Source organism: Lathamus discolor, chromosome 6 (assembly GCF_037157495.1).
Source record: "Lathamus discolor isolate bLatDis1 chromosome 6, bLatDis1.hap1, whole genome shotgun sequence".
Taxonomy (NCBI): Eukaryota; Metazoa; Chordata; class Aves; order Psittaciformes; family Psittacidae; genus Lathamus; species Lathamus discolor.
Genome location: NC_088889.1, coordinates 83785209 through 83802463, shown reverse-complemented (window position 1 = coordinate 83802463; position 17255 = coordinate 83785209). Strand labels below are relative to the sequence as shown.

The 17255-nt window shown below is 40.2% G+C and overlaps 2 protein-coding genes across 5 annotated transcripts in view; one reads left to right on the top strand and one right to left on the bottom strand.

Annotated features, from left to right (window-relative positions):
• Nucleotides 1–1672: 1672 nt before the first annotated feature.
• LDAF1 (lipid droplet assembly factor 1) lies at nucleotides 1673–7353 on the bottom strand. Of its 4 annotated transcripts, none has more exons than XM_065684306.1 (5): nucleotides 6938–7353; nucleotides 5474–5612; nucleotides 4374–4542; nucleotides 3854–3992; nucleotides 1673–2586 (listed from the first exon to the last, which is right to left on the bottom strand). In XM_065684306.1, the coding sequence occupies exons 1-5, from the start codon at nucleotides 6988–6990 to the stop codon at nucleotides 2493–2495; spliced, it is 594 nt and encodes a 197-aa protein (XP_065540378.1). In that variant the 5' UTR covers nucleotides 6991–7353; the 3' UTR covers nucleotides 1673–2492. The 4 variants fall into 4 exon arrangements, with proteins under 4 accessions (XP_065540378.1, XP_065540379.1, XP_065540381.1 ...); XM_065684307.1 differs by lacking the exon at nucleotides 6938–7353 and adding an exon at nucleotides 6688–6878; XM_065684309.1 differs by lacking the exon at nucleotides 6938–7353 and adding an exon at nucleotides 6297–6390.
• The window catches only part of DNAH3 (dynein axonemal heavy chain 3), a 66653-nt gene continuing 55922 nt past the window's right edge, over nucleotides 6525–17255 (top strand). The window contains exons 1-6 of the mRNA XM_065684313.1: nucleotides 6525–6775; nucleotides 10189–10295; nucleotides 11843–11944; nucleotides 14076–14301; nucleotides 15807–15876; nucleotides 16918–17107. Coding sequence (XP_065540385.1) covers nucleotides 10263–10295; nucleotides 11843–11944; nucleotides 14076–14301; nucleotides 15807–15876; nucleotides 16918–17107 — 621 coding nt within the window. The 5' untranslated portion in view covers nucleotides 6525–6775; nucleotides 10189–10262. The remainder of the gene's footprint in view (nucleotides 6776–10188; nucleotides 10296–11842; nucleotides 11945–14075; nucleotides 14302–15806; nucleotides 15877–16917; nucleotides 17108–17255) is intronic.

Here is a 17255-nt window from a genome sequence, read left to right as displayed (position 1 = left end):
AAGTATAGATTGGGGTTAATCTCTTTAGATTCTAAAGCAAGATCATAAAAGTGAAAAGGTACAGGCTGTGTGAATAAGTATGCAGAAAGCTAGTATTTTTCTGGCTGTGCCTGATAAGTTGTAGCACAGATGATAAACAGAATCACTATTTCCCTCCTGTGGAATGCATTCTCCATTTCAACTCATTTGAGGTCTCGAGCACAGTAATACTTCTGTATATTTCATTTTAGGTGGACTCATAGAAGACAATAGGAGATAAACAAGGGATTTATTTTCAAGGTGTATTTGAGATTATGGCAGTTCAATATGTAAAAAAGACAACACAGGAAACATTAAATAAATGAAGTGGTGACTGTGTTATAATCAAGTCACACTTATCTCTGCCTTATTCTCCTCATTAACTATCAGTCTGCTCTTAGCAGCCAGTAAACCCCTAGACTGAAGGCATTACTGCCTAGGGGAAGATTTGCAAAGTAAAGTTATACCCAAATTGTATCCTGAGGGGAGCCAGTAGAATGGGGAAAGGCAGAATGGATTCCATAATGACCAGGCTGCTATTTCAAGGCTCACTTTTTGCTTGTTATAAGGATTTCTAGCACTTGGAAATAGTTCTTATTTTAGTACTTCACAGCTCTAAAAGGCAGGCACCAGTCCATTTGCACAAGGGATAATGTATTCCCTCTACCAGCCAGTGCAAAATACCTCTTTCACCTCATTGCCCCCGACCTACTGCCTAGCTGGAGTCTCTTCACTTGCAAACACCAGTATCTTTCAGCTTTTTGAAGTTCAGTGTCGACACAGGGGAATTTGCTTTTAGGTTGCATTACCTACAACTGTTAAGAATACCATTCTGTTCCTCACCCTGATCCTCACCTGCTGTAGACCAGCAGAGCTCTACTGTAATTGACAAGTGCTATGGTTAGATCCTGAACTGGGGATCCCAGCAATGTAAATAAACTGTGTACATGTATTCAGGTTAAAACTTTCGTCCACATTTCAGCTAGATTTCTCCAGGCTGTACATCACAGCACTAGCTTTTCTTACAAGGAAAGTAGAGAAAATACTTTTCCTTATTTCTTCTTTTCTTTCCTTCTTTCCACTTGTATGCCACTATTAACTGGAAGTTAAAAAAACAAAATCTGATTACAATAAAGCTTTGAAGCACCTGAAAAAAACCTTAATATTTTACTTAGTAAATGATGAAAAAAATCTCTTGGTGTGATCTCCATTCTGTAAATCCTTCAGATTTAAATAGAATTTAGTAACTACTGGAGTCCTTTATGAACTAGCATCAAGTCCTGTCAGTCTCCTGCAGAGTAACACAGACTAGGGCTGAGCATGATTTCACTCCACTGCTGAAGTTTGGGGCAGGCTTATATTCAGAGCTGAAAGTGTTACCACCAATGCTATGTGGAACACATTATAGCTCAGGTAAACTTTGACTCCAGTTGGAGTGAAACAGCATGTTGGTTCATGCAAAACTGGAGTATTACCCTAATTTAGTCCTTAGGATTCTGCATTTTCTTTACAGGTATAAGGAGAGTAATCTGCAGTTTGTGGCTCAGCAATATTAACCAGCCAAAATACTTTAATTGAGGAGAAAAATTCAGCTCCAAATGTAGCCTTTCTAGAAATAGATCTGGAAAAGTTGATTTTCCTGTAGAATAACAACTCAGTTAAACAAACAGCACTTTATTAAAATAATAGAGTTAGATACTTTCTTAATGCTTAAGAATATTACAGCATTCACAAAAATGAAAAAACCCCGAACAAACAACAAAACCAGCCCCAACTTAAATAACATACCAGAAGTTACAACTGAAAAGCAAAACAGGCAATTTAAACACTTAAACAAGTATGACAAAATGCAAGACCTAATTGCATACCCTTGATGTGATGAGGCAATGAGAACAAGAAAAATATCCCTTCAGAATAATGCAACATCTGAAGGTGTAGAAAAGCTTGTATCATGACTTAACATACAATATATCCTAATTTTCCTTGCATAATAAATATAAAGCATTTGCATGGTGTGCTCGTACTATCTTAGCAAAGGCTGTAAGGCTTAAAATATTCTTGTAACATTCAAAACACATTTGTGTTGTTCTACGCTTTGACACACGTATCAAAATGACCAACTGCCGCATCCGAATTCCAAATGATAGTACATCTAGAACTCCAGTAACAAATGTCCAGTACCTACCTACCCTTTCTTTCACCTAATCATCACTAACTTAACAGTAGCAGTTATTGTTACATTACTTTACCACATTCTGTGGAATATTCCATCATGTGCATAAACTTTACATTGCAATGCACTGATGTTTAATGGTTATTCTTAACACTGGTTTTACAGTGGCAATCTAAGATGCACATTGACTTTTTTTCAGTTGCCATAAGGAGTGCACAAAGTTTGAAAGAGTAAACAATTATATAGCAAAGGTCAGAATAGTGCAGGTAAGTGCCTCTGAAGGAAGTGGAGAGAAACCCACTTATTCGTTCTTTCCAGTATTGGCAGAAAGATCTGAGACAGGAGGACTCTTCCGTGGCAAACTTCCATTGATTTCTTTCTTTCTCATCTGACCCCTGTATACAGGACAAAAAAAGAATGATTTTACAGCCTGTTCTTCCGTAAGATTACTGTCTTTTAACTTTCTGCTCAAAAAAGCTGAGCATCGTGAGATGTAAACCTGAGACTCCTGGAACATTCACTGCCAGCTTACCAGAGCTTCTCTCAAAAGACACAAGAACATAAAAGGAACAGGTATTACCTGTCTTAACATTAAAGCTGCATGTCAGTATAACTGGTTTGTAGGTCAGGTTGTGTATTTGGGTATGGTATTGAAAAAAAAGACGTCTTTTCTGGAACTGGTGGGCAATGCTACAGACCTGGCAGCATGACCTGCAGGAGTGGTACAGTCCCCTGGAACAAATACAAGTACACTGGGCCTTACACCATGGTCTTGTCATCCTGACGATATCACAGGCCCAACAGGCAGTTTTGTGTGTCCTTGAGAGCTGCGCAAGCAGCACAGCTGTGACGAAGGAGCAAACTGAGAATGTTCTTCTTGCTCTTCCCTATGCTTAAGAAGAATTATCATCTCATTCCCTGAGAGATATTTAAACAGCCAACAGGTGGCACTCCAGCACAACCTGCTGGTGCCTCTTAGTCCTACCCAGATGCTTGGGAAAAGCATGGCTAAGGCCACGCTGATGGAAATAGGCCTCTAAGCCTAAAGTACTGGGAGACATGACTGGCAACCTGCACATGCGCAGCATCCAGCAAACCCTGTAATTTCTATTTAGGCCACACTGTGCCTTTTAAGTACCCCTCTGCCTATCCATAATCTACAATTAATTTTGGTCCGTTACTCTACAAAAGCAGGTAAGTAGACTGATACGGGTTATCATGAAAAAAGAACTGTAAAAGATGCATCCTCTAGGAAAAGTCCAACTGGGAAGTGTGTTTTTATGACACTTAAAGCAGCAAATATTCTGAGGGAGACAAAGTTGTATTTTATTGCTTGATGTTGTGTTGTGTTAGCACATGCACATTTAAGGACTGTTTACATTTCCTCTTTTCTGATTCATGTTCAGGAAAGGTTCCTGAATGGATATGTGCATTTCCTGAAAAGGAAAGAGGGCATGTATTCACTCTCATTAAAACATATATTAATGACCAGATATTTACATGCTGCACATTAAGCCACCAGGGTAGCCAAAGACACTCTCGTATTCAAGAAATATTTGTTAAACTAAGCAATAGTGGCTCACTGAGAATAACTGAAGTAATCAATGCAGTAGTACAGCTGCAGTTTGAAAGCCAAGCATGGATCAAGACATCGATACTCACCTTGAAGCACACCAGTAGTTGACCAGAGTTGAAAGAACGATATAACAAAGACTCAGCACTCCAGAAACTCCTAGTGAGAGTGCACTCAGGCCACACAGCACACAAAGGAGGGCTATGCCACCTATGGCTATCACAACACCTAATAAAAGAAAATCAGTTTGTTATTTCAACAAGTTTATATACAAGTAAATTAGAAGAGCTGACATTCTACCACAACCCCAATTTCAAACCATTTGGGAAAACAGTCTTCGGCAATCAACTAGCTAGCTTTTATAAAAGCTAGGTCAAGATAACTGATTTAGGCATATCCTGGTGGCTGCAATTAAAAAGGGAAATAGGATTTCCCCTGTATAATCTACACTTAATCAGATTACTACTCTTGTATTTAGAGTTTTACTGCTGCTGAGACCTGAGGACTCAATTGCTTGAGCTGGGAACTTCAGAAGGAAGAAGGAAAAAAGGAAAAGACAACATGCCTTAAAAGGTAGTAAATAAGTTCATCCATTCATGCATACAATACCTTCCATGACTATCACACCAATGCAGGCCATTATGGCTGTTGTAACAACAAAAATCAGGAAGAATGCAACAGGAATAGCAGACACTGCAATAAACATCAGGAGTGATAAGGCAATAAAAGGATGGTCATCTAAGTACTGGCCAACGCGAGAATTCATAAATGCAACAACCTGTGGATGAAAGAAGAACATTTCAGATTTTGTTCTTACGTCTTGTCATAGGTAACTTTCAAAGATTACTGTTACTTCAGTGAACTACAGGTAGCATCTTTTTGCAAGTCTGCAGCTTGAATAAAGGAGAGCCGTTGCCTTTATACTTCAAAAATGTGAGGACTCACTGCAAATTTAGATAACTTCATAGCAAATACAATTCTACCAAACCCAGACATGGTTCTCTTGGACTTCCCAGTTCCATTCTTGCACAAAGAAAAAACAACCAAAAACCCCAACCTGAAAATGAGTGAAAAAAAGAACAAATCACAGATTAGCTGCACAGATTTCAGAGGTGTCTCCACAGCTATGATTTTAATCTAGAGAAATGTATTTGTTAAGAAAAAAAAAACCTGTAACATTTAGAAATTCTGATTTTTTTCTTTTTTCCATGCCTCAGTAATAGCTGCAACCTGCTCATTTATTGAGCATAAGTCCAGTGCAGGCATGTCTGTATCAAAGTTGTTGGGAATTTAATTATGTTACCAGTAGGAAAAAAATCCCTTTTACATAGGCAATCATGCCTTTGCACTGGATTTTCACTGTAGTATTGTATACTAAAATATGTATTTCCCTTCCCTCAAGGAAATACCTATTGTACTTTTAGTTCTTTATATAGCAGCACAACCATTCCACTAAAATACCACTCTATTCTCTCAAAAGGTTATACCAGTATGACACAGAAATGCAGAATGAACAGGCTTCCCTGACTGATGAAGATGGGGGAAGACAGCCCTTCCCATAGGCTCCTCAGCATTCATATAAAAAAAGGGAGTGCAAATTCTTCTGCCCCCCCGTTTTGAAATTGCATTTAAATAAATTGGTATGCAATACTCCAAGAGTTATGAAAGTAGCTTCTTTATAGATACATTAAGTTATAATCCAGACCCACATTCGAGTTGCTGTGGATGGCCTGCACCATGGAGTGCCATTGCTTCTGCAGTTCTTGCATTTCTTTCGACATGTTGTAATCCTCAGCCACAGTCATGTATCTTCTGAACAAACAGTTCTCACTCGGCCATCCAATTTTCCTTAAAATTAAGGTACAATTAATAATACCCTCATACAGACATCTTTTGACAATGAAGTCTTTCTTTTGCAAACACACAGAATGTAGATTATAGATGTTAATCTGATCCACAAAGTCTAAAATGTTGCTTTTACAAAAATTCATCTAAATGCAGGGGCTTGGCCCTGCAAGCTCTTCTAAAACCCTTCAAAGCCAAGTATCAAGATACAAGGTGACTCTCATCTTCTTCCTTTGTAACATTAACCCTGCACTTAACCGTGAGGGTGTTAATTTACCAGTAAAAGGGTAAATTCTACCTATTCACAAGGACTATTTGTCACTTCTAGTGCTGGAAACTTGTCCCATATTAATGAGACTTGGTTTTGCGAGCAGCCTCATGTTTGGAATTGAAGCCACACCCTGTACAGTTTCCACCCTACATGTAGAGGCAAAATACTTTCCAAAGGCTCTGAACATAGAATTACAGAATAGTTAGGGTTGGAAAGGACATTATGATCATCTAGTTCAGCCCCCCCTGCCTCCACCCTAAACCATGTCACACAAGGCTGTGCCCAAAATGGCACTGAACACTGCCAGGGATGGAGCGTATTCAGCATATTGAACTGTGATGGTGTAAAGGCAACATCAGGTAAAAGATCTGTTCCCTCACCAAAACACAACGCGTTGTTGCTAGGGGAACCCTCACCAATGGAACAGGAGAAGGTATTTTTTCCTGCTTGTAAACCTAAATAGTCAGGGTGTCCACGCTCGCTTTATACTCCGCCTGCACACCCGGGCCCCTTCGCTTACACCCCCCTTTCACTCGGCCCCGGCGGGCAGACCTCGGGCTGAAGGAAGCCGCCCCTCACGAAGCAGCCCGCGCCCGAGGCGCGCCGCTCGCCCCCCCCCCCCCCCCCGCGGCCCGCACCGGACACCCAACACCGATGAACCGCAGCCCGCCTGCCACCGGGGCACAGCGCCTGCCGCAGGCGCGCTGCCCGTGCCCTTAAAGGGGGTCCCCGGGTAGCGGCCGGGCCCGGGGCCTCTGTCCCGCCGTTCCCGGCCTCCAGCGCTGCGCACAGCGCGGGGCTCCTCACCCAGCGTGGCCGGAGGGGGCCGCGCGAGACTGAGGAGCCGGCGCTGGTGCCGGACAGGCCCCGCCGCAGGGGGCGGGGGGCAGCGGAGGTAAGGGGCACCCGGCTCCCGCTTCCGCCGGCCCTCCCTCTGCGGCCGAGCGGCGGCCAGGGCGAGCCGGCCGGCCTCTGTCCCCGGCCAGGCGGAGCGGAGCGGGGCGGGGCGGCGCCGCTCCCCCCCCGCCCTCTGAAGAGCCGGGGCCGTCCTTCTCACCTGCCCGCCGGGCCGCGGTCTCTCGCAGCGGCTTGACCTCCCGCCCGCCGCATGCAACACCTGGCGTGGCCCGGGCTGGGCCTACCGGCGCTCAGGGAAGCGCCACCGCCCTCCTGTCGCTGTCTCCTCCCCGAGGGGGCCGGCGGCGCTGAAGAGAGGACAGAGCCGGGGCAGGGCCCGGCGGGCCGGCGCAGACACCTGCGTGGGGCGTTTGGCGAGGAAGGGGCCCGGGAGGTTTCCGCGTACCGCCGGGTTGGAGGGGCTTGTATTTATTTCCCGTTTGTGCCCTTTCGTGTCCCCGTTCGCGTCCTGCCTTTCACCACCCAGGCCCTGCCTCAGCCGCTCCGGTCTTGGCAGCCTCAGGGAGGGTCCCAGAGGATTGTGTGGCTTTAGGACACAGCCCTGAGGCTTTTCGAATTAAGGGTAGAAGAGGAAGGTGGCTGCGCTAGCCACACAGTTCCTCCCTGTGGGAAGCGCAGGCGTGCAGAGGCACGCTTAGCTTTCAGAGGCTAGGGTGCCACAGGCCGGGTGAGAGGAGCCGCTGGGGTGTATTCAGCTCCCACATCGCTTTGGGGCTGCACCTCACCACCCGTGTGCCAGGACCTGCTCAGATACATGTGGCGGTCCCGCCATCCCCAGCTAGAGGGGTTGCTGCCATCTGAGTGGGAGGCTACAAAGGCAGCTTTCAGTGAGTTGTGGCTGTTGGGCAGTCACGCCGTGGGTTGTTTGGAATGGCAGCTGTGAAACACTTCATCTGGCATAACCACCTTCCCCCTATCTCTAGTTACTTGTTCCAACTCATTTGCACCCTGTCCTGCTGTCTCCACGGGTGTATGGGTGGCCACATGCAAACCTGTTTGGGGAGATGTGCCATGTGAGGAATAATTACTTCAAAAATGTAGCTGTGCTTTCAGCAAGATCAGTGCATGCTCTGGTGTCTCAGCATTTGGATGGGACTGTTCATCTCAGAAATGATGCGCGCTGAGGTTATTGCATAATGTCTGCCCATGGCAGGGGGGTTGGAACTAGGTGATCTTAAGGTCCTTTCCAACCCAAACCGTTCTATGATTCTGTGGCTTGGCCTGGCTGCTTTCCAGAGCCATCACGCTGGTGTTTTATGCAAGCGTGAAGCTTCAGTGAATTCCCAGATTTTGCTACATAGATTTATTTATTTTTTCTTACACTGTAAATTAGCCAGAAATGAGTAAAATATTCATGCTTCTCATGACTGCTTTGATCACTTTTTTTATTGGTGCCACCCAGGAGAGTATTGCAAAACTGAACATTAATGGTTTCGTGATTATTTTTTAAAGGCAATAAAATAAATAGCGTGCTTAATTTAGAGCATGCCAGTCTTATAATGCAAAGAGGGGGTTTATAAAGTTTATATGAGCTTTTTAATCTGTCAGACTGTCAGGGCTCAGTGTCTTTGAGGTGCTGATTTCAGTGTACTGCAGGTACAAGGATCTCTGTAGACAGAGGGAGTGAAAGAGAGATTTGCATATTAATGCCAGTTTGGACCGTGGGCTCGAAAAGCCCACCACAAGATACCTGCAAAAAGAGAATTGGGAGGGCAAGTTTATTTTGGTTGAACTGTTAAAGTCTTTAGATCTCATATTATTAAAATACGTAGTGTGTTGATATTTCAACAGAAATATCAACAGTAGAGTAGGGTATATAAAATTAAATTTCAGTGTGTTGATTTTGCATTTTTTTTTAGGTGATTGGAGAGAATAACTAACTGGTAGAATTACGGTGTGACATAATCTAGTGATAATGGCACTATAAAGTGTAATGGCTCCACTGAGTTTAGAAGTATGTTGGAGGTTTTAAATTTCTGCCTGGTTTTGAAATATGCCATAGCTGTGGTTTTGGAGATAGTCATATACATCTTAGTAAATTATTTTCCTGCTATGCATAATTATTTCTTCAGCTAAAAATTCACATATAATCTCTTTCTTTATAAAATAACTGCTTTTAATGTTTCCCCAGCTGAACAAGTAATTTATTTAACTTCAAAGGACATGCATATGTAAGCATCAGAGTTGTGTGGATTGCTTAATTGAGCTTGTCTTCATGCCAGCATCAGCTTGAATTAGCAGGAGAATGATCATGTTGCAAACCAGCACTAAAATATTTGGGGAGTTATGGCACACATGAGCCAAGGGATTGCCAGCTCCAGCATTGCAGTGCTGGTTCTGTACCCCACACTGCTGGCCTGTGTTTAAAGAGCAGCTTAGGTTATGGTAGGTACTTTCATGTGTGGCCAGGGAAGAACAACGTCACACTTTGTTGTTGGTGTTAGGTCAAGATGTAAGAAAAACCCTGCTGTTAGCTCAGACATGTCAGCCTTCCCACAGTTTACAGAAAATAGGATGAAAAATAGCATCCAAAAATCTTCAGAAAGAGTTTAAGTTAAAATGGAAGTCTTGCTGTGTTGTCAGAGCTTGGGTTTATATAGCCTTTATTGCTCTGGGAGCTCCCTCACTGTCTGCAGTGTTTTCATACGAATGTCAGAATATCTCAGATGTCTTAGTCCTACATTCTTAGTAGCTTTCAGAGGCAGAATAAACCTGTACAGTTGCTCACAGCTTCCATGACTGAATCTCCCTGACCACGGCTTGGCACAACACTGCTGAAAGGGTCTGTCTTCTTTCTGCTTGGGGAAGTGCATGAGGAGGGAATTCCTGTCTCTAAGCACCAGCTATGCTGTAACTGAGGCAACAAAACTGAGAGTGTCAGAGGAGTTCACCAGGCTGGAATGGGCAGAGGGACTGGTAACACAGGCACCTGCAGGTAGTATCTGCTTTCACCCTGGTTGCTCATGCACTTTGTGGATGTGTATGGCATGCTGGGCATCTCTCTTGATCTTTTTTCCCATTCTGTTTGACATGTGCTTAGTTCTTAACGGTTATTAATGTGTGGCTCTGTCTGCTGTAAACTACAAGTCAGGGCTGAGAATCCCTGGGACCATAGAAGAGAACAAGTAGTGGGGAGGAAACTAGTTTGGGTCAAAGTGGAAAGAGCATGGTGGAAAACATCTTTCTTGAAAGGCATCTGGAGAGAGTTAGAAATATTAATATGAAAAGTGAGCTTGGAAAGGAATGGGGAATGTGCAAGCATGTGATTTGGAGGGGAAGAAAGCTTCATGTTGTAAACAAGGAGGAAGAAAGCTGGGATTTTTCTTCTTCCTGGCAATTGGGATTGACCGCTTGTGTAATATCTGAAATGAGTCTATCATTCTTTTTCAGTGCTGTAATGACAAGGATGCTTATACCAAGGGGGAGGACTAAAAACTTCTGAGCAAACAAAAAACCAAAGCAAGATGAAGCCAACACGGAGCTCAAGGCTCTTGAGGGTAAGTTCTTTCTGCAGTGACTGTGGAAGGCCGGTTACTTTTCCAAAACTTCACCTGAAATAGGCCATTACTGATGGCTAGAGTTGACATTGGAAGAACTCTTATTTGAAGACACTTGTTCTTGTTGAATATTCTTTAGACCTAAGCCTTTATAATATACTTCTTATTAGGAATTCCTTTGCTCAAGTATTTAACCTTCTGAAAGGTTAGGTGGCATATAAAACAAGAGTTGCTTTAGAATGAATGATGGCTTTCTTAGTAACTCTTTTACCTTTAAGAATGAACAAACCTCCTAATAAGGAGCATGGTTTATTCATTTTTAAAGTACCCTAAGGCCCAATCTTTTAGTCATTAATCAAATGCAATTCATGCTGTCTTTAGTGAAATGTGTCTGGCAGTGATAATGTCTTGATTTCCATGCGCCTGTGTGCAGGCACACTGGGGAATACCAAGGAGGTGAATAAGATCAGTTCTTTCTCAAATTTTATTTCTAAATGGGCTCTACTTTGATATTGAGGTGGGCATAGTTTTATCTGCTGGAAAACTAGGTCTGAGCAACCTAGTTCTCCAGTGATATGTTAGAAAGCCAAGTGCTAAAAATGTATTAAAAATTATGTAAAAATCATTATATGTTATACAAATATAATTGGATTGAGTAATAACTTATTATTTCATGATGATTTAATTCACTGGTGTTCAGATACCACATACTTCCGCCTCATTTTCTGATAGTGTGACTAATTTGGAATTTGTTCGTCATGACTCTCCTTAGCAGATCTGATTTAGGAAGCTCGGAGCAGACTAGGGGTGAGGTTTTGGCCTATTTTAAGGAAAAATGCCATTAAAAAACATTTTAAAGCACTGTGAGGCTGAATAATTCTGAGAAAATATCCTTAGAGAACTTCATGTGGAGTCCTGGAAGGTGACCTTAAAGTATTGTCATTCTGAGTAGGTGGAACATAGTCCTAAAACATATTAGCTATGCTGGCATTTGTATTAAGAGACTGCAGAGTCCTTGTGAGCAATCTGTTCTTCCAGTGGCATCCTAGCAATACAGCTTTTTCTGAAACTGGGTCATTATAGACATAAAAAACCCCAGTGGTTTTTTTTAATCTGTAGTATCACAGTTCACACAGCTTGGACTGTTTCAGTGTCCAAAACTTGGGAGTCTGGTAGGCTTTAGTAGTTTAATGTCCAATGTTTATACCATCACAAACTCCATGGGGAATTTTTAGTGTAACTAAAGATATTTTAAACAATTTGAATTGTTTTCAGTGATACAAAAATGTTGTGGGTTTTTTTTTTTTTTTTTAGTCTGACATTTGTTGTTGATTAGAAGTTTGATCAAATGACTACAAAGAATGGTGCAATCTGAAAGCCTGTTTTGCTGAGGAACATACTCCAGAGAATGACCATTTCCCTAAAATTATAAAAGTTGCAGTATGTCATTTTCAATGAAAACTGAAAGTATTTGTTCTTTTGAATTAATCTTTTTCAAAACAGTACATTCATGAATGTCTTTGACACTGTTTTCCATTTCTATTTAGTCAAAAAAGGAGTCTGTGTATAACATGAGTCATGCAAAACGGTTACCAGAGATACCACCCCTACCTGCTTCTGCGTCGGCTGCACCTTCAGAATTGTATCAGGTGTGTGCTCTCTCCCCTTGTGTCAGGGTAAACAACAAATTACATGTGCTAGCATGATTTTAGGCACCATATATTACCAGGCCTTAGGTAGAAGAAGTAAAAATAGGAAAACCTATTTAAATTAATAAGATAAAGTACTCACCAGATTGTCAGATACTTCTTCAGAACTGCACTTAGAAAACTGTTGTGCAACTTCAATTTTGAGTTGGATATTAAACATTAGCAGTTTAAATCTGTTCTTTAAATTTATAGTTAATTATTTGCTGTTCATTTTTGGGTTAAATATTCTGAGTTTAAGTTTCTGGGGAAGGAAACAAATGGTAAAAATATTTTTCTCTCAAAGAAATTGTGATTTCTCTCCCCCTCTCTCAATACTTTATAGCAGAGCACAAAACCCCCTGAGTTAGACTGCTGTTCCAGTGCTGAACAGGTGCAGCACTGATCAGAATGAATAGCCTGTGACACAAAAAATGTATATGACAACTCTTAAGGGAAGGAAGAAGAGGTAGCTGGCTTTCCCACCATAAGTGACTTGCAGTTGCTCATTTGTGTCAGCACTTAAGACCATCTAAGATGTCTTTCCTCAGAAACATAGTGCTTGTGAAGAAATTGAAGTAATTTCTGATGGAAAATAGGTTATTTTTAGACTTCGTTTGAAAACAGGAAATTTTAAGTGAAATGTATACTCTAAAATAATGGTGGGGAAGAAAGAATATAGTTTACAGAGTGGGCCTAATTAAGAAAGAAGATAAGAATTCAGAGTTTATGCTGACTTCAGCAGTTCCTAAAGGCACATAGTGACTTTCTGGGGAAAGTCTCCAAATCTCTGAATAATTTTTAATTCTTGTATCTGTCTCCCAAAACCGTAATACAGGGACCTACCCGCTGGTATAAATGCGTGCAGTGGAAGAAATGGAGCTCAAAAGATTCTGTGAGCTTTCAGAAGCTTAATTTAAGGATTATGTTTGCAGCAGTAGTGCGAATACTTTTTTTTTCTTTGCTGATAAGTTTAGCCTTGTCAGTCAGAAGAAAAAGGCAAGACAGATGTAATAATCTTGCCTTAGCCTGTATTTCAGATTGACAAACCATTGTTTTTCTCACTAAATCTCATAATAGACTAAAAAAAGTAAATAGTTCATAGCTGCATCTGTAGCTGAAATGAAAAGGTGTTATATGCTTTACTGTGGTGTCCTCTCAGAGGCCATAAAATGCTGAGAAGATGAGCTTAACTGAAGCCCCTAAGGGAAAAGGCAAGAGAAATGAGGAGACTAAAGATGGAAACATCATTAATTTATTTAGAAGCTTTTTTTAAGAATGATGTAAAACTGATAATGGTGATGCTGCATTGTAAAGAGGAAGAAATGGGTAATAGGGATATGGTTGTGTTGCTTCAATGCTGTAAAAAATAGTTGAAAAAGACGTAATACAGTAGCAAGCTAAATATGAATTTAGACTAAGAGCTTTAAGGAACCATGGTATGAAGTACATTCATGATTCTTTCTTAGGTACATTTTCACTCTGAGGATGTCTTGATAAGAAACATACTTCTTGATCCCACATCCCTTATGCCTGTGAGCCATCTCATTAAAATTTAGACATCAGGACTGATGACAAGTCAATACTAAGTCACCTGAGAAAATGTAGGATAAACAGACAGAAGAAATCTGTTACAAATCCTGTACTGATGTGGGAGAGAGAGAAAGATGAGGGCTAAATTTGTTAATTTGTATTAATGTTCAACTATTACAGGGATTGAGTGTTAAAAATAGATGACAAAGGCTTCAGGAATAATTTTCTAAATTTAAGCAAATGTAAGAAGAAGAGAAGCAAGATGGAGATGTGGGGGAGTAGAGAGTACTGGATAATGTACTAATTCCTTTTATTTATGAAAAAGACCTTGATTATGCAAAAAATGTACAAGTATTCCTACTGAAGCATCATGTAAAATTATTCTTACATGTGTGGAACATCAGGGTATGAAAATAGATTGGTGGTTAAATGACTCTAAGTTAGATTGAAGTATTTGCTCTTTATACGAATTGATCTTTAACACTAGTTCTAAGAGGACTTAAAATTACTGTGCTGTATGAAACTATTGCTTTTTATTTTTATTTTTTTTTCCCAATTTCAGCTTGTCCTTAATAGCAGCTGTTATCCTCCTTTGATGCAACAAGCGTCATGGACTTTGGCAGCTCCATTCAAGGAACAGAATTACTACCGAAGCCTAAGTGACTCCATAGCTAATAACTATACTCTTAGTGCACAGGATTTGAATATGAAAAATGTGAACAAATTAAAGTTGTCTTCAATGACAGGGACATCAGGGGGCTCAGCAAAGCAGAAAACAGCCTCGACGTGTATCCGTATTTGAGTGTGTTTATAAGTTTAGCTTTGCTAGTTCTGTACATTTTTATCTCTTATTGATTATTTGTTACAGCATCAGCCTTGGAGAGATCATTTATCCCTAATAAACACTTACAATCTTCTCGCCTCAGGGTCAGTATAGACAAATTTCTGAAAGCATGCATAACTTCAATAAAGGCAAGGCCAGTTTCTGATTAATTAATTAGGTTTATCCCTCCAGATAATCCCTTGTGATTATTTGGAGGGAATTCTTTGCAAAGCAGAAAATGAATAAAATACAAGTTGGCTTTTATTACTGCTTGAAATAAAAGTTAGTACCAGCAGGAAAACAGAAAGTCAATGTGCATCCCTGTTATGCTCCTATTCATGAGTCTTACACAGCAAAACAAGATGTGGGCCAGGCATTAAGATCTTTACTTGAGAATCAAATTCAAGAAATGTGCATAATACACTGTTTCCATCTAAATAATGTAATTGATGTATTTGTTAGCAAACTGCATATGAATGTAAATCCTACAATATGAGATATTACATGCTGTTGATTCAACATGACATTGAGATATAAAGCAAATAAGGTTAAGTTGTAATACTTTTGCTGTTTATGTTTACAAATCAATATATATCAAGCCTTTTATGAAGAAAGCTTGTTTATGCTCTAAGTACCAATTGCAGGTGTCAGATTAACTCCATTACTTAGTCAAAAAATTCCAAAGTGAGCACGTTATTAATGAGCTTTATTTCCTAATTATCTCATTAAATGTTCTCTGCATTAAGGGTAAGACATTCGAAAACCATGGTTTTCATTGTCTGTGAATATACTCATCCTGAATTGTTGCTTTGCTTCCCTGAAGTGTTAGAAGTTGTTCTGTTTCCCTGGGATAGATGAGACATAATATCTGCTTCGTCCCCTTGTATGCTGTTTAAGAAAGGTTTGGTGTTGTTCATTGTATCTCTTTAATGGTTTCCTTGTCATATACCTGATTCTTCTACTACTTGTACTTCTGTAGTACATGGGTGGTATGTGGGAAGCAGGTCATGGTACTTTTCTTGGTATATTAATTTTGATAAAAGACCTGTTTATTTGTCCATACAGTTGCGTATGGTAATAGTTTGTACTTCTCAGATTCTTCATGTGCATTGTATTTGGTGGAGCTGTACAGCTTATAGAAGTGCTTTTATGTTCAAAATAGAAAAGTCACACTGCAGAACATATGGTAGTGCAGGGAGGTAAGTAAACACTAAAGTCTTAAGCATGAGCTTAAGCAGAATGCTTTCCTGAAGCTGGTTTGTTGTCCCAGAATCAGCAAGGTTATTTATCATATGATTTTAATGTCTTGCTAAATGCTAAGTCAAAGCTAAAGTCTTCTTTTTGACATTGTAGTTTTCTGTTATTTCATTATCTGATTAATTGACTTAGCTCTGTTTTTCACCAATCTGAAATAATATTTTATTTGAAAAATATCCTTTTATGTGACATTTTCTTAACTGCTGCTTAAAGCTTCAGAAGAATTTCATCCTTCCAGGAGAAAGCTCAAACTTACACAAAGAAGTCAATGGGATTCTCACAGGTAATGTACTGTGGTATTATAAGGGTACAGATTATTACAGTCAATCCAGATATCTGATTTTTTACTTGTATCCTATGTTAAGCATCCAGGCATGAAATGTTAAGTCTTTACAGAGAAACTATGCGCCTTAAGACTGAAATTCCGTGGTGTGTTGACTGAATGCCTTTAACTGTTTGTTTGTGGCAGGACAAATTATGGTTTTAGGCATGGTGAAGGAAAGGTCTTCCTTTCATGATTATTGACTTGAAAAGCCATAGTTTAGTTCACAGAGATGCAGATTGTGAAGATGAATTTTCTCAGTTTTGTTGTGATTGTTTAAATGTTCTGTAGTGCTCCTAGAGATGTGTCGAATTGGGTGCTCTGCTGTACTGAGTATTTCTTTTCTTCTTTGTGCTTTTCTTCTGTAAAACAAGGAAATAATCCTCTCTTAAAGTGCTATGACTGTAACTTTCTTACTCCTTGTTAAGATAACATGGTGCTGAGTACCATAAAAAAGACAAAAGGGATATTTAAATTCTCTTCAGCTAAGGACTTGATAATGTCAAGTGAATCAGGTATGGAGTGACAGCTTGTTGGCTGTGTTGTTTATCCTGAGGAGTGTGGACTGCCCTGTGGAAAACAGCATATAATCATGAGAAAAAGAAGTCTGCAGTGTAATATTTATGCAAATGAGCCAATTTGAACCTTTAGCTCAGATAGTTAAGATTTTGGTAAGATAATCACCTGATTAGGTGGAGGTCTTGGGCAACCTAAATAATATGGCTATGGTAGAATTGCTTGTAAGCTGCTGCCTGTCTGTGTGATACTGTGTGGTTGTAAGGTTTACATATTTGTATTCTTTCTGTGAAAGTAGTATGCTACATTATGCTACCCTTCTACTGATTTTTTTTTTTTTTATGAGTAATTGAAATACTTCATAGGTCACACTTGTCCTCAGTGCAGTGTAAGTGGTTTATATAATGCTTGTCATTTCTCCATATAGATTTAAGAATCCATTACTGCTTCTTTATTCATTAAATTTGGTTGTTTTATTTTTTCCAGAATTAAACCAACTTCACTGAGAAGTTTGGATCCCATTTCACTGAGTGCACTTGCTCATATGCCAGAATTACGTGACTTCCATTATTCAGCCAGCCAGCCATTGACCCCAGAAGAACAATTTGTTATCATGCACTTACATGAGAAGGAGATAAGTAAGAGAGAAAAGCCACCTTCAGTAAAAGATATAGAGGTATTTACACAGTTTTGTTTTAAGCTAGAAGTATCAGCAGTAAAAGTCTTCAAAAAGCTCCAAACTTCTACTTAAAAGTAGTTGAGAAAAGAAGGCAGGACATGAGGTTTGGAAGATGTAAATATTCAATATAGCAAACTGCTATTAA